The sequence below is a fragment of the Piliocolobus tephrosceles genome, chromosome 18 (genome assembly GCF_002776525.5).
Source record: "Piliocolobus tephrosceles isolate RC106 chromosome 18, ASM277652v3, whole genome shotgun sequence".
NCBI lineage: Eukaryota > Metazoa > Chordata > Mammalia > Primates > Cercopithecidae > Piliocolobus > Piliocolobus tephrosceles.
The window spans coordinates 47,446,319-47,463,130 of NC_045451.1; the positions used below are offsets into that span (position 1 = coordinate 47,446,319).

At 37.5% G+C, this 16,812-nt stretch overlaps 1 protein-coding gene and 1 long non-coding RNA gene across 12 annotated transcripts in view; one reads left to right on the forward strand and one right to left on the reverse strand.

Annotated features, from left to right (window-relative positions):
- Positions 1-16,812, reverse strand: part of DTNA (dystrobrevin alpha) — a 386,077-nt gene that overhangs the window by 96,820 nt on the left and 272,445 nt on the right. For all 11 annotated transcript variants that reach the window (XM_023207708.2, XM_023207706.3, XM_023207705.3 and 8 more), the window contains one exon: positions 437-650. In XM_023207708.2, coding sequence (XP_023063476.1) covers positions 437-650 — 214 coding nt within the window. The remainder of the gene's footprint in view (positions 1-436; positions 651-16,812) is intronic.
- LOC111539731 overlaps positions 1-16,812 on the forward strand; it is a 126,912-nt gene that overhangs the window by 67,527 nt on the left and 42,573 nt on the right. The gene's annotated exons all lie outside the window — the stretch shown is intronic.

Genomic DNA, 16,812 nt, shown 5'->3' on the forward strand with positions numbered 1-16,812 from the left:
TAAGAAAACCTTTTCAATGTCTTTCTTGTTTGCTGTAGGGCCTTGTTAGGACACCTCAGAAACACTGTCCGAAACAATTTGCAAGGAAGAGAGTTAAAAACATCCTCCCACTTCACGCTTCATTAAATCACTCCACAGGCAATCCTCTCCAGCATCCACAGCTTCCAGGAAGCATGGGATGAGTTAACTAAAGGTCAGTACATAAAATACAACTGTCCTCAAGTTCCTCTGGCACCATTTTACTCTCTAGTCTTTTTCACAGCATTTAAAATTTATATTCAACACATGGAGGCTTTACTGACATAAGCATCCACTGTAAGAAAAAAGAGAGTTAAAAAAAAGAGAGAGATAGAAAATTATTTGGGAAAAAGACCAAGTAAGAGAGGAAGTGGAAGCCAAACATGGAGAGAGGAACAGACATTCAGAGGGTGCTTACGGATCAAACGCTGCAAGCAGGAAGTTAAGGAGGAGGCTGATGGACTGCTCCACATGGATTTGGTGAGTAGTTGGCATCCGTTTGTTGAGCTGGTAAAAAATGGTGGAGAGCACAGCCTCTAAGCGGGACACATTGAGTTCAATGTTTGGGTCCAGGTTGTTCAGAGCATTTTCCCGCAATGCTTCTATGACATTCCATATGTCCACCAGGTGCACTACAATTAAAGCAGAGTTAACACATCAGCCCAAAGTAATGGAAGGCAAATACATTAGTTTACTTGTCTCTCTGTCCTGTTTTTTTCCAGGTATCTCACATGTGTGCAGCTGTTGTAGGGGGTCAACATAAGTAAATGAACATAGGCTGTGCATTATCTCTAAGACTTGATGTGCATTATATAATAGCAAGCAAATGATTTACTGACCATCACAATAGATAGTTATTTCCAATCTTCACAGTCACCCTTGAAATACAGCTGTTATCCCTATGTTACAAGTAAGAGAACTGAGGATCTGGAAACTGAACTGACAAATGCAAAGGTAGAAGAGGAGTCAATGGCAAAACTGGCATTCAGATCCAAGTCTATCAGTTTAAAAGTTATTTCTCCATTGCACACCCTGCCCCCTCACAAGGAAAAGACCAACACTTAAATTCTAGTGTTTGAAAGCATGTCCAAATTACATCTGAGTATTTAAAATGTTTTCATTTGTTTATGTGTTTTTTAGTAGTATGCTTTTGGAAATAAGACAAAAAAAAGAAAGTTAAGGTAGGCAGGAAGACGAGGTAAAAAGGAAAAGTTATGTACACACTACAGCAGCAGCAGAACTAAGTCACAGATCACTGAACTAGACTAGTCAAGAACAAGAAGTTTCTTGGCTACATTATTACCAACTGATTTAAGTCATGGTTACTTTCACTAGGGTAGTCCAGAAAACGGTTTCTATTTTCTTCCCTATTTGACCTGAGGTCTTGTTATGAGATCCCAGAAACTATGACCACGACCAAGATAAAGAACATGTCCTCACCCTCAAAAGTTTTCTCATGCTCCTCTGTAATCTATCCTCATTCCCTGTTCCAGGCAACCACTGATTTGCTTTCTGTTGCAAATTTCAATTCTTAATAACTGTCATTATGTAGTAAACACTCTTTTTTGGGGGCTGGATTTTTTTTACTTAGTGTTAACTATTTTGAAATTCATACATGTATTGCTAAAAGTATCAATAGTTTCCTCTTTTTATTGCTGAGTAGTATTCCATTACATGGATATATCAAAATTTGGTTATCAACTCACTTGTTGATGAACATTTGGGTCATTTTTCAGTTTTTGTTTATGAATAAAGTTGCTATGAACAATCATGTGCAAGCCTTTGTATAGATACATGGCTTCCATTTCTCTTAGATAATGGGGGATTTAAAATATTAAAATCATTAAAAATTTAAGTAAATACTTAGAAATGAAAAGTCTGGGTTTCACGGTAGGCGTATTTTGAATTTTTAAAGAGAGTTCGAAGGTATTTTCCAAAAGTAGTTGAACCATCTTACATTCCCATCAGCAGTATACAAGAGTTCCAGTTTATCCACATCTTCACCATTTAAGGTTGACTTTTCATTACGCTTTTGCATTTGCAAATAAATATTTTGTTTATTCTCAAGGAAATATAACAATTAGTTTCTGTTCTTGAGAAATATGGACTGTATATATACTTTTCCACTAACAGCTCCCTATTTTCTGTCTTCTACCTCATTGCTCACTCCTGGCTCTACACCTAATAAGCAAAACTAGCATCAGCTTCTACTATGAATTGAGCTATGTGACTGTTTTCTTGGCTTTTCTCTTTACGTTTGCTTTTCAGAACAGATCTGTGGTTTCTGACTTTTGGTATAAGAGAAGCTTATCACCAATTTCTTCCATTATAATAACAAATGGGCCAACTAGCCAACAGTCTTTTGAAGTCAGATCCTTTTCCCAGGCTAAGTTTAATTGCAGGATCTCTAATCACAGGACCCTAAGAGAGACAGCAATCTGTGCAGACATTCTGATTTTAAAATAGGCATGATGAAAAAAAACCCTGAAGTGTGGCTCTCATAACTAACTTTGTGTGCATATTGAGATCTAAGAGATGAGTGGATTATGCAAATACCTGAACTAAAAACAAAAAAACCAAAACAGGTTACACAGAACCGTTACTGTGTTCTTTACTTGTATTTTTACTGTTACTTTTAACAGTTACTCAAAATAGTGTTTTATGTTATGAAGGGAAGATACCTGCGCTCAAGGAGCACTGGACTTGGAGTCCAAAGACCTAGGTTGCAAATCTGGCTCTTCTATGACAAGTGCATGACCTCTTAGCCTCTAAGACTTAGAGTCTCACTTCCTTCATCTATAAAATGGGGCTGGCATTCCTAAAAGGGAAAAATGCATAGAGTAAAAAGTGGTAGTTCCTGGTACCTAGCAGACAATGCATTATAGATGAACAAGTGAATAATGTGAGTCGTGTCAAAAGAAAAATACATTGCAATATATCTCTGATTTGGAGCAGATAAGTACAAATCACATACCAACTAAAATACCTAAATATTTATTGGTTTTGGAAAAATTCAGATTTAAGTGATTTCAAATTTGCAACCTTCTCTGTGTATCAAGAATTAATCAACAAGGAAATTATTTGTATTTCTTGGTGTTATTTATCCAACTCTTCAATCTAGCAAGCAAAACACTCCCAGGGAAATGGCATTCGTAAACAAAATTAATTAATTAATTAATTAAAATTCTAGTGGGAAAGAGCTGGGATTCCTCTAATTACTCCCTATAGATTTGATCTGTGAATTTTCTGAATCTAGTCATCAGGATGTGTCTGGGTGCAGGATGCAAAGACAGCAGTGCTGATGACACATCCAGCCTGTTGTCCTGCTTGGTCCACCCAGTTCCTGGTTGTGGATCATGTGGAACAGGCATCTGGGGAGAGGAGCATGGACTGGGAACTTGAGCATGGGAGGGAGATGGGTAGATGTTAAGAAAGCTAAATGGCTACTGGCAGAGGGAGGGAATCTGGATGCTTGTTTCTCTCGATGAGCCATTGTAAGGAACATGAAACCCTTTTAGAATTCCCAGGTGTGGAATTATCCGGGCCCATGGGAGTGACCACAGGAGTGGACTACATAAAGTTTCCCACATATGCATGCCCACATAAGGGTTCTTTAGGTACTTCAGCCTCAGCGTGAGCAGCCTGTACTCATCTCTCCCCTTGCCGGCCCTGGGATTCCCTTCCTTGGTGAATGCCACCATCCTCCCGCTCCCTATTGTCCCTCCAGGGAGATTTAATTTCTGGCTTCTATCAATGACCAAGTCCTATGGACTGTGTATCTCCTAAACATCACTGTAATCCTGCCATTTCCATGAGCCTTTATTGCCACCACCCAATTTCATTACCCAATGCTATCATGCTTACTGGTTAGCTGAGTCAGTTCTTTCTTCATTCTTTCTGTACTCCCTTTCTACTCACTGCAGCCAGAGTGTGATTTCTAAACTGTAATTTGACATGTCACTTGTATGCTGCTTAAAATCGTATGCTGCTTGGAGAATGGCGAGAACTCGGGAGGCGGAGCTTGCAGTGAGCCAAGATTGTGCCACTGCACTCCAGCCTGGGTGACAGAGCGAGACTCTATTACAAAAAAAAAAAAAAAAAAAAAATTGTATGCTGCTTAAAGTCCTTTAATGACTTCCCATTAATTTGAAATCTAAACAAGGATTGCAGTTTTTTTTTTCTTTTCTTTTTTCATCTAGCCCCTGTATATTGTCATCTACATCTCATCTGCTCTACCTTGGTGTCAACATCACTTCCTCAAGGATATCTTTCTAGGCTGGATCAGAAACCTGTCTCCAGGTTCTATACCCTTCACATGTACCACCTTAGAGCTCTGTCCTTCCCCATCACAGCATGTAGTGGGCACTCTTGTGTGGACCAACAGGTTGTCTGTTTCCTGTTCTGTGTTGCATGTGGCACAGGACGAGACTGTGTCTATTGTGATAACTGTCCACACCCCTAGTGCCCCTCACACTGCCTTACACATCCTTACACATAGGAACTTGGTAAATGTCTTTTGACTAAATGACAGAATGACAAAGAAACGACTCAGCAGTGAAACAGGGTTTTCTAAGGATGTATTTGCTTTCTAAAAAGCAATAAGGCATAGTCATGAAGAATCATAGAGACACTGGTTTGAATCCTAGGTATCCCGTCAGTCTAATTACTTAACTTCTCTGAATCTTCATGTTAGAAAAGTGGAGCTGAAAATAGCATCTATTTTCAGATGATTACTATGAGAACTGAATAAAATAATGCCTGTAAAAACTTGGAATAGGGCATGTCATGTAGGAGATAATAACTGTTTATTATTATGAACAACTACTAGAAATCATATGAAAGTTATTAAACATAAATATGCTGCATTTACGTGCTTACATATTCAAGGTCCTAATATAAGGAAACGTAAAAGAAAAATATTTCATTAAAAATAAAATAATTCTGGCTAACTGTGAGAATAGATAATTAGAAAGTGATTTAAGTAAAACTAGTTTTCATTATTATGTGCAAACTCTATGGTAGATCGTGAGGACTCAATACAAACAATACAGATGTGGTTCCTGCCTATGGGAGCTAACAGTCTGGGGGGAAATACAGACCTGACTCACATAATCACACAAACAGATGATCAGAAATGGTGACATACTGTGACATATAGTATGCTAGGTATAAAATGGGATTATGATATGGTCATGATGGGGCCAGGAGAACAAGATCAGGTTGCAGGAGCACCATAACTGTGATAAGGATGTGGCTCTTTATGCTGAGTATGAAGACATGGGTTTTAAGTAGGACAGTGACACGATAAGGAATGCAGCTTAAAAATGTCATTTCTGACTTTAAGGTAAGAAAGGAGTGGAGACGGAGAGGCACACAGTGGGAAGTAGTTGGAGCTTATTGTTTTAGTTCCAATAAGGGATGGCAGTATTTTTGTATACAAGGTGGTACTATGCAGAAAATACTGTAGCCATGCACACTGTACCCATATTTTCCAGCGGTGGCACAGTGGAAAGAATTCAGATTTTGCCGCCACAAAGATTAAGGTTTCATTCCTGGCTCCAGAAATAACTGCAAAACTGGGCAAATTTTATTAATAAAAATAAAATGTAATAATATTTTGTTTATACATTGTATTATTCCTTTTTTATAAATGAGGAAACAAATGCCATCCAGAGGCAGTTATAGTGAGATTAAAAGAGAATATGTATTCACATAATAGGTGCTCAAGAAATGAGCTATTTGTGTTAAAATAACTAAATACACTCTGATCTAAAGCTATACTATTCTATTACTAATTTATAAGATCTGTGGGTCCAAAACTAAATTTTAGCCAAGTATCCCAATTTCAATAAGTTAATCAACCCATAATCTTGATGACGTATTATGTGGGTGAAGTAAAAGAATCACAAAGTGCATTGCAGCCACAAAAGCAGACACTTAATTCAGTTTAGTTGTCATAAATTTTGAGTTAGCGGAGTTTACGTTGATTTTACCATATCGGGTCATTAGAAACCTGGTGAGGAGGCTATCTTTCATAAAGGTTTCATGGAAACTTTATTTCATTGGCGACTACCTTGGGAGGTGTAATCATAGTGCAGAAGGTGCAGGAACCGGGGCAGTGGCTGAGTTCCCCTACTGACTGTCAAGTCACTTAACTTCCTTAGGTTTCAGTTTCCTCACCTGTAAAATGAGGACAATACTATTTTCTCCACTACATGGTTGTTTTGGGGGATCAAATGAGATACTTCACATAAAGCACTTCACATAGTACTTATAATAAGCATCGTATAATAAGCATTCAGTATACATTAGTTATAGAGAAAATGAAGTATCATAGGCCTTTTGTTTATTTAAATAGGGACACTGAGAAATGCTAAGTTGAGATTCATTAGGAAGTTAAGTCTGTTTTAAAAGTCTGACAGTTGTACAAATATGTTGCTTACTGTCGTGCGTGCTCCTTAAATCATTTTAGATATTTAGGTTGTGCAATAATGATTTATGAACCACTAGATGGCACTGTTCATATTTTACTAAATAGCTATCAAACTTCAGTCGTCCATAATAGAGCACCTGTTACTAGGCACAGGAAATAGAAGGAATTCCCTCATCTATACAATTGCGTATATTTTATATTAATATATAGGAAAGGCAACATTTTACATAATGAAATTCCTTAGTTAACAATAACCACATCAAGAATAGACAAAATGCATTCTTAACCTAATAATTAGTTCTTTGTGGAATCTTAAAAGTAACGACATTAGTGTTGATTTCAGGCAGTAATTATTAAGACCTAAGAGTTTGTCTTTATATACATAAGTGGAAACAGACAAAGCTTCAATGGTTTTCTATAAATCCAGGCAACCTCAGGTAGAAAAGGGCTAGGTTTGGGTGTTTGGGGGGAGAGTTGCAGATGGGTAAAGGAGAGTTTGTCGATCTCAAGAGATATTTTTAATGTGTTTTCTGACATCTTGTGCTATTTTAATGAGAGATGAAGTCCTTCATTCACACAGATGACTTAAATCCAAGCGTCCCTGGGAAAAGTGCTAAAATGACAAACTTAGTTATACCTAGATAGAGATGGCTGAGGTCATAAATTTTATTGGAAATAGTAGAATCATATAAGTTGGATAAAATATGGGGGAGAAAAATATCAAAAAGACAACTTCAAGATGTAGTCTATTTTATGATTTAGTCCAGGGCCAGCCTTTCTTGAACCCCTGAGGCTGGGTCCAAGTCTCTGAATCTAAGCATGATATTCTTTTTCTAAAGCATTTGGTGATCTCAAAATTCTCAAACCCAGACTCTACCACCTCCTGATTCCAAAATATAAGAGAGTGGAAAAGGGTTTTGACAAAACTCTCTGGGTGATTCTGACAACCACTGATTATAAACTTTTAGAAGGTTTTCAAAGAGCTTGCAGCTGAGAGAAAGGTCAGTAGACAATTATCTTATAGTGACTTAGCTTTAGTCATTATGGAATAGTGATTCTCAACTGTGGCCGCAGAATGGAATCACCTACAAGGTTGTAAAATGGATTCCTGGTGATAGTGCTGGTCCAACATCACATTTGTAGTAACAAAGCACAGGCTATTTAGAAACGCTGCATCTTAGGCTCCCACACAGACCTAGAGAATCATAATCGGCATTTTAGCAACATATCTAGGCAGTTTGTATTCACATTTAAGTATAAGAAGCACTTCTTGAAGTCAGTAGTTCTCAGTCCTTTGGCATCAAGACAGCCTGATATGTCTTCATAGGTTGTGAAGTATATTGCAAGAAGCTGATTACCATCAATTAATTTATGCAGTTTAAGAGTGATTTGTATAATTACGTATATACATATTATTTTTAGAGGGGTTTGAGGCTTACATCCATAAGAAGGTCACTCATTGCATTATGACATGCTTTAGTTAGGAGAAAAGGAAATTGTAGTTATGCTGGAAATTGGATATAATCTGTTGATCTGTTATTGGGAATACATATATCCTCTTGCGTGTAGACAGTGTTGTGCTTGTGCGTGTGTGTGTGTGTGTGTGTGTGTGTGTGCATCCATGCACGTGCTCCCTCAGTCTCTACCCTACCTTCAGTGCTTAAAGTGAGGGCGACTGGTGTCTGAGGTTTCTGTTATGACTTGTTTTCCCCTCTGAGATATGCAGGTATATGTAGGAATCCCCATAGCAACAAAGATAAATTGTTTCTCCTGAAAATGCATCCAGTTCTCCCCTCCCTAGATATAAATTTCCTGACCTTCAGTGCAATATTCCCAGCATGAATTTTCCATTGCTACTACACTCTTCAGAGTACAATAACAAAGTTGAGGTAATATTTCTGATTAGTTTACACAGCGGGTTTGAAGTGCCAATTTGTGTTCTTTCATATAGCAGATTCTTAAAATACGTTTGCTAGCTTGTAGAAAAGTTAATTATGGAGATTCATTCTTTTAGCTATCCAACAAAGTTCCGACGTCCTTAGAACAAACAGATGAACACGCATAAAAGCATTGTCTTGTTCCTACGACAACTCTCAAATGCAAAGTTTCATTCAGTATTCTAAGCACCAAGTAGACTTTAAGTAAAAATGCTTTTAAGGAGCTCACATGTGGGCCAGGCTTCACAGAACTGGGGTGTGAGGAGGTGGGGAGAGGAACTCAGGCCCTCGAGAATGTCAGGAGTGACACTAGGTTCCTCAGACTCATTACCCTAAGCTGCTCACTGGCGCATTTTATAGCCTTCCATCTTAGTCTTATAACTTCTCTCATACAGTAAGTATTTATTCAGTCCTTATTGTGTTGCAGTGCTGTTCTGGCTTCTAGAATTGGAGTGTACAAGGCAGGCAGGACCCTGATCACACAGAACTTACATATGTGTTGGAGAGGGAGGAGATAGAGATAGTAAAGTGCATTGAGCATGGAATAATAATCTATTTTCTCTCCTTTTAGATTTCAAAATGTTCAGTTGGCCTATAAAAATTGTACATATTAAAAGGTACACAATGGGATTTGATATTTATATATACATATTATTTATTTTCTCTTATAGAGAAACATGAACTGAGAGATAGACTGGGATTCATGTATTTCTTCATTTGTACAATGGGAATAATAACATCCTTTCTGATAGTGTTCTGAGGAACAATGAATATATACACGGGAAAACAGTAAAATATAAAGTACTATATAAATTTTAGGCATTATTCTTATTTTTGGGAGCAAACAGAGAGGCATTAAAATTTACTGTCATATTCAGATAGAATTATAAACATTTTCCACCCACAAAAATTCTTTCAATTCTTTGCCTCACTTTGTCAGTTAAAAAGATACTTGTCCCTTAATATGAACTTTCTTCTATAACTTGGAAGTTTGTTTTCCCTTTAACGGATGAAATGATGTTATAAATCTATGAGAGACTGTATCACAGTGATTACTAGTTCAGTACAATTTCAAATTAAATATTTCAGGGGCCGGGAGCGATGGCTCACGCCTGTAATCCCAGCACTTTGGGAGGCCAAGGAGGGTGGATCACGAGGTCAGGAGATCGAGACCATCCTGGCTAACACAGTGAAACTTCGTCTCTACTAAAAATACAAAAATTAGCCGGCGTGGTAGCAGGCGCCTGTAGTCCCAGCTACTCGGGAGGCTGAGGCAGGAGAATGGTGTGAACCCGGGAGGCGGAGCTTGCAGCGAGTCTAGATCACGCCACTGCACTGGAGCCTGGGCAACAGAGCAAGATTCCGTCTCAAAAAAAAAAGAATATTTCAGTGTATCACTAGTTGCCATGCATCAATCACACATGCAGGCTGTAACATATGGAGAAAGACTGCCATATGCATTTACACACAGAGCTGGGAAATGGAACAAGCAGCTAGATTTCATAATAGTTTCAAAGAAATTAAATCCAACCAGCATTTTTAAGGCTCTACAATGCATTGTGATTGATGTTATTGATGATTTAACAAAATATGAGAGCCTGACTATAAAAAACATTGTAAGTCTCATGGGGAGAGACACACTCAGATGACCTAACTGAAGATCACCACAAGACACTCTGTTATCCAAAGCCCACATTCATAGTGCAGATTAAAAAGAAAAGTGCTACAGGAGCTCAAAATATAGGAATGCTACTGTGGGCTGGAAACTATGTAAAGATTTGCAAGAGGAGGTAAGGCTCAAGTTGACTCCTAAAACACAGCAGAAAGTGCATAGATGGAGATAAGGAGGAAAGGATACTCCAAGAAGAAGTGGATTCAGTGAACAACGGCACAGAGCAAAGAACGATGATGGTGAATTTAGATTTTCTATTGACTTGATAGAGCCAGAGAAATTTGTGTTGGGGCTTAGAGGAAAGCAGGGTCTATAACTATTCGTTTCTATTGCCCAGTATATAACGCTCTTAATTTTTCAATGAGTGAATATCTTTGTTTTTATATTTTATTAAAGATTTGAATCTCATAAAGTTAAATGTTTAACTTCATTTTCAGACTACTATGTGAGCTAATTCAGAGCCCCATCTGAAGCTAAGAAGTATGGTGGTGGAAACCAGGGCTGTGCTTTAGAGCCAAGAGTGGGTCTCAAACTATCGAGTCTGATTCCATAGGTCTTGAGTGTGGCCAGGGCATCTCTAGGTATAATCAGCTCCTTAGGTGATTTTGTTAGACAATAAAGTTTGAGAACCACTGCTAGGGAGCACAACTTAAAGAATGGAGTTAGACAAGAGACAGGAAGAACAGAAAACTGATGCTCCTTTGATTCAGAGGAATTTCCTGGGAGCACTGTGGCCAAGAAAGCCAGGTGCAAATTACCTAGTTGTTAAGAGTTCTAAAATAAATAATTTATTTTTATGCCCTTATTCAGGCCTCTTATCATGAGAAAATAGTATTTAAAAATCTTTTGGGGAAGAAGGACTCAGTTAAATGGTATGCTTTGCCAGGGTCAATAGATACATTTACATGTGATTACACTGAATGCCATTAGCCATCACCCACATTAACCAAACATTGAAATCAGAAAGAAAATGTTACTAAAGGCACAGTCTTCAGATTTGTTTTCCATTAGTGAGCATGAGCTATACCTTTATAAAATGTGAACCCAAACAACAACTGAGTAGCTCACCAAGCGTTTTTATGCTTCCAAACTCAATGTCTTCCTGGCTCTGAAAGCATGCTTTTATCTCCAAGGCAGTTCTCTTTGCTAAGGATCCTTAGAGAGAAGCATCATATCTTACAGAGATAACATTTTGGTTTCACTTTAATTTCCTGGTTAAGGTGATGTAATAAACCTTCATGAAAAGGTCTACAACATATTTTTGGTGTAAAATCAAATTGAATATCATGCCAATCTTCACAGGCTCTGGTAGTACATCCATTGCCTATTCGGAAAAGGCTTTCAGTATTCCTTAAATTGTGTCTGTAGACCAGTATCATTATTCAAAATGAGGTATAAAAATTGTTGACTCAATAACTGTCATACTATAAATTAAATCTAAAAACATTCAATTGAACAAGCATTTATTAAGCCCATTATTTTCAAAGTATTATACCAAGGATTATAAAAATAATAAGAGAAGGTAAATGAAAAGACAAATCTGAATGATAACTAATTTCTTATTGCCAGTGTTTAACTTTATTCAGAATATTAATCACTTTAGAAGTAAGAAAATCTTGTATCTTATTTCTCCAGGGGATAGTCATTTTATAAAGGGCTTTTAGACCTCACATCTTTAATGTGGTCTTACCATTCCCTACATTCCAGTGCCCTAATCCAGGCTTGTAAAAGCCTTCTACTTAGCAGCAAGCCTCCTACTCACCTCCACTTTCTGTCTCTTTCTATCTATCCTAAGAAATATTATAAGGTTCTGCTCTGGTCATGCCATTCTCGATTGCCTACTGAGTAAAACCCAACAGGGTAAGCATGAAAATCAGTGTTTGGACCTCAGTTTACTAGTCTGTAGTCCCATCTTCCACTATTCTCCAGCTTCTTGCAAGAGTCCTATGGCCTAGCCACACTGGATTTCTTAAATTCCAGAACATTCCCTTGGCTTTCTTGTATGTGCCTTTACTCAGCCTGCTCCCTCCACCAGGTGTTCCCTACAATCACCATCCCTTAAGGTAGTACACACATGCCATGTCCCTGAGGATGCTCATTCTGATACCCTCAGGTAGGATTACTTTCTCCCTTTTGTTGCTCCCAGGGCCCTTCACATATCTATTGGACCATTTATGACACTACACATTTTCCATAGTTATTAATAGACAAGATTTTTCCTGAACTTTTTATATCATTCCATAATTGGAATTATAAATTCCAATTCATATAAAATCATGAACTAAATATAAAATTACGAGCTAAATTTTATGCTTAGGGTCATGTATGTTTTGAAACATAGGTCCACGGCTTTCATCAGTTTCTCCAAAAGATACGTGGGGGTAAACTTAAAAACCACAGTACTACATGCTAGCATCTTGAGGACATGGGCTATGTCTTGTTCATCTTTGCATTCCTCTCAACTGTTTGCATAATACCCTGTTCAAACTGGGTTCTCAATAATGCTTAGTGAATGGAATAGAGTAGGGCGCCTACTGGATGCCCGGCATTATACATAATTCTTAGAAGCTTTCCCGTTACCTCAGTGTTCTAAGAAAGCTCCACAAGGCTTTACTGGACAGAGTTTTCCACAGAACCTTTCTTAGTTCTTATGTAGTAACTTGAGCTGTGGCCAGAATCCTAGAAGCCAGAGGCCACATTCTGAAAGAGCATCAATAGGGCTAGCAGCCATAAGGAATTGTCTCCTACTTGTCCTTTAGAACTTTTGAACTCACTGACCCTGAATTACGTGCCCACTTGGCCAACATAAACTCAAATAGACAAAGTACACCTGGCCATTGAAAAAAGTGAGTAAGCAGCAACTGTATTACTTTTTCTGCACTCATTCTGTACATATATCTGTATCTATACAATTCTCTGTATAATGAGAATAAATACAAATAAATAACAGAAAATCTATTTTATTTATTAATTAATTCATTCAGAAAATAGCTGTGGCCCAGCTCCCTAGTGCACAGAAAATTCCTTGGGAAATAGGACTAGAATTTGGGATGAAGAGATCTCTAGGTGGTTCATCAGCAGTACGGGTCATTAGTTATCTTGAGTGAGGTCATCCATAAATCAATATAGTATAAAGAATATGATGAGTGTATCTTTTGTTAAAAAAAACTTTAAAAGCCAATGGGATAAGTTTTAGTGATCTATTGCACAGCATGGTGACTAAAGTTAATAATGTATATTTCAAAATTGCTAAAAGATTAGATTTTAAATGCTCTAATCACAAAGAAATGATAAGTATGTAAGGTAGATGTATATGTCAATTAGCCTGTTTTAATAATTACACGCCTACCTTATCATAACATCATATTGTACTCCATACATATTAATGTATACTACTCTTTTTCAATTAAAACAAATTTTTTTAAAAAGCCAATGAAAAATACTGATGAAGAACCTTTAATAATGAAAATCAAGTGGGTGACATTTCAGATTCCTCTCGTGTACCTTTCGAAATCTTCTTGGCCCTGCCTCTTTCTCCTGCCCCTGCACACGTGACTGGTACCACATAGATTTCAAGCAGGTTGATGCAGCTGCAACCGGACAATGGCTGGCCTCAGGCCCTTTCTGCATACCTCTGATGTCTCAGTACAAACACCTGGAACCTAGCTACCACTCACACATATGCAACCTAGAAGCATGAGGACATTAACTCCTGTAGGTAACCATTGACCAATGCAGGACAGAGCAGCGAGATTAGAACTCCCTCCCTCCTTTTGTCTCCTGAATGGGCAGTTCTGGAGTGCACTGGACAAGGTTTCTTGGAAATTCCTGCACTGTCTATCAACTTTCCTCCCTTCCTAGTTTCAGTTTGTTCTGTGTTCACTATTCCAGTGAGCTACTTCCATGCAAGCTTTGTCCGGAGGTCTGCTTCCTGGGGGAAACAGACTAAACACTGGTCCTAATACAGTCTCTTGTCTATTCCTGGTTGAATCCTCCCAGAACAATAAATGAGAAGAAAATGATGATTATGACCATGTTTGAAGCAGATTCTGATTCTTGTTTAGTTATATAAATTTTTCTCAGTTTGTTTTTCACAGCAATATAATATCACTGTTTTTATTTAGCACTGTTTAAATTGAAAGATAAAATGCATATTTGATTATATCAAAAAGATTGATTATTTTTCTGAGAAAGTAAGCTGCTTAGGAATGGTGCCATTACTATCAGTTTTACAGCAGGTTTGCTGGTCCACATGCTTTTCTCAGTGTTCCAGTGTTTTTCGGTGACAAGGCTTGACAGACATTGTAGGACACCAACTGTCTACTATAACACTTGGATAATATTGGGAAGTTAGAAGGCTCTGTAATTACATGATTTTATCTGGTATTTACCCAAGGGAAGCCACTTAATATATCTTGTACTATGCTCTCCTCACCTTGAACAAATAGAACTTTATAATTTCTGATAGACAAGGAGAGAAAGCAGAAGTCCTAGCCCAACACCATCAATGGTTAAAAATAGCTACAGACAATTTATTTAAATATGTTATAGATATACTTGATTTTGTAACTACCATAATTATAAGTAACCCCTTTTTCCTTCAGAAAATGACATTTGGCTCATGAGATTGATAGGGCAGATATCAGTTTATGCAGCAAAGTATGAGAGTGGAATTACTATTTGATAGTAGATCCACTATCCACTGTTTGATACTACCGATCTACAAAATCAGAAGCATTATAATAAATAGAACACATTTGTTAGATTGTAAACTTGAGGTTATTCTATTACTAAATTTGTATACTAAGGAATATTACTATCTAGAATAATTTAAACTAATGGAAAAATCTCATTGTACTTTTCTTCTTATGCTACCCCAGTTAAATTTTTTCCCTTTTAAATGCAAAGATAGTGCCAGGAACCAACATTATCTGATTGACACACTTCTAACTGTTCCTGAGGATAGACTGTTGTTGTTATTATTGGGGGAGGGAGCTTTGAAAAGGGAAGAATGGGAAAATCCTTTATTGGACAATTCAGGCTTTTAGATTTCTTGCTACTGCTGAACATTTTGAAGATGCTAAAGTACGTTGTACAGACCATGCTGAGCAAAGATTTTGGAAAGGGCCTGGGAAATTAGAGTAAGGGAAAGAAAAATTAAATAAAAACTGGGTTTAGGCCAAGGAAAAAGCTAAGTAAGTTATCAGATAGCTACCTCTAGAATGTGCATATCGGGTTTCTTATGATCATTTACAAGCAGCTTGAAGTGACACTCCAAATCTGAATAATCTCCATGTCCCTCAAGGTACTCAGTAAGTGTCACGCATAGAGTCATTACTCAATAGACATTTTATGAGCCCATCTGCACATATGGGTCAAATGCATTCTGTGTGCTAGACACTGTGGAGGATGTAAACAGTGATAAGACACAAACCAATTCTTATCATCCTGTCTTGTTTTCCTCAGATTACTTGGTCCTATCTGAAATTGTTGTTTGCTAGAATGCAAGCAACATGAATGTTTTTTCTGTTTTCTTTACTGTTCTGTCTACAGAGCACCTGGCACATGGAAGGTGATCCATACACAGTTGCAGAACGATTTTTAAAAATACTTTCCCGCTAACATGGTGAAACCCCATCTCTATGAAAATACAAAAAAAAAAAAAAATTAGCCAGGCATGGTGGTGGGCACTTGTAGTCCCAGCTACTCGGGAGGTTGAGGCAAGAGAATGGCATGAACCCAGGAGGCGGTGCTTGCAGTGAGCTGAGATCATGCTACTGCACTCCTGCCTAGGCAACAGAGCAAGACTCCGTCTCAAACAAACAAACACACACACACACACACAAACAAAAAAAACCTTTCCCTATAGAATATAGCTTTTATGTTACAAGTCATTGACAAATAGGATTGTTTTGTAAAGTAATTTTATTTTCACAAACATTTTTTAGGGGTACTATGAAGGTCACTTAACCATGTGCTTGACTTTCAGCCATTTTAGTCTATATCCCAGAGGTTAGTCTATTTGGTGGCCATCACTGAAAACAATGGCTGAGACAACATTTCCAGGATATTAAAAAAATTAATGAGTACAGAATTTTTGTTTGGGATGATGAAAAAATTTTGGAAATTGATAGTGATGATGCTTGAACATTGTGAATGTATTCAATGCCACTGAACTGTACACTAAAATGGTTAAAATGTTACATACATTTTAACAACCTTTTTAAAAAGCATTGAATACATTTAACTAGAAAAAGATAAAATATGCTATAAAAAGAGTGGAGACAATCGATGCCACTCTACATTGCACTTAATGTAATAAAAAATGCAATTGTCTTTTTAAAAGTCTTTTGCCTGAATGCATTAGCTGTTGATGTTTGGATGGTAAATTGGCTTGGGTTTTTTTTTTTTTTTTTTTTTTTGTATTTTTAAGGCTTAATGTAAGCATCCCTCCTCATCTCCTGTAGGAGCTTCTATGTATCAAGCTTTAGAATGGTCCTCTTAAGTTCCAGTCGATTCTGAAGTCTCCCAAATAACTTAGGAAAAGAAAACTTAAATCTGCTGCAAGACCCTTCTGCCCCTGTGAAACCTCACAAATCCACAGGGCTTTCTCTGTGAGGGGTTTTGTCACATGGCCTTCTAGTCACAGGTTCAATAGCTAGGCTTCTTAAAGCTACTGTGGTTCTCTCACTAACACAATGATGAGGGTTAAGTGTTTTAGAAGCCTTATGGCAAGAAAAGTCAAAGTTCAG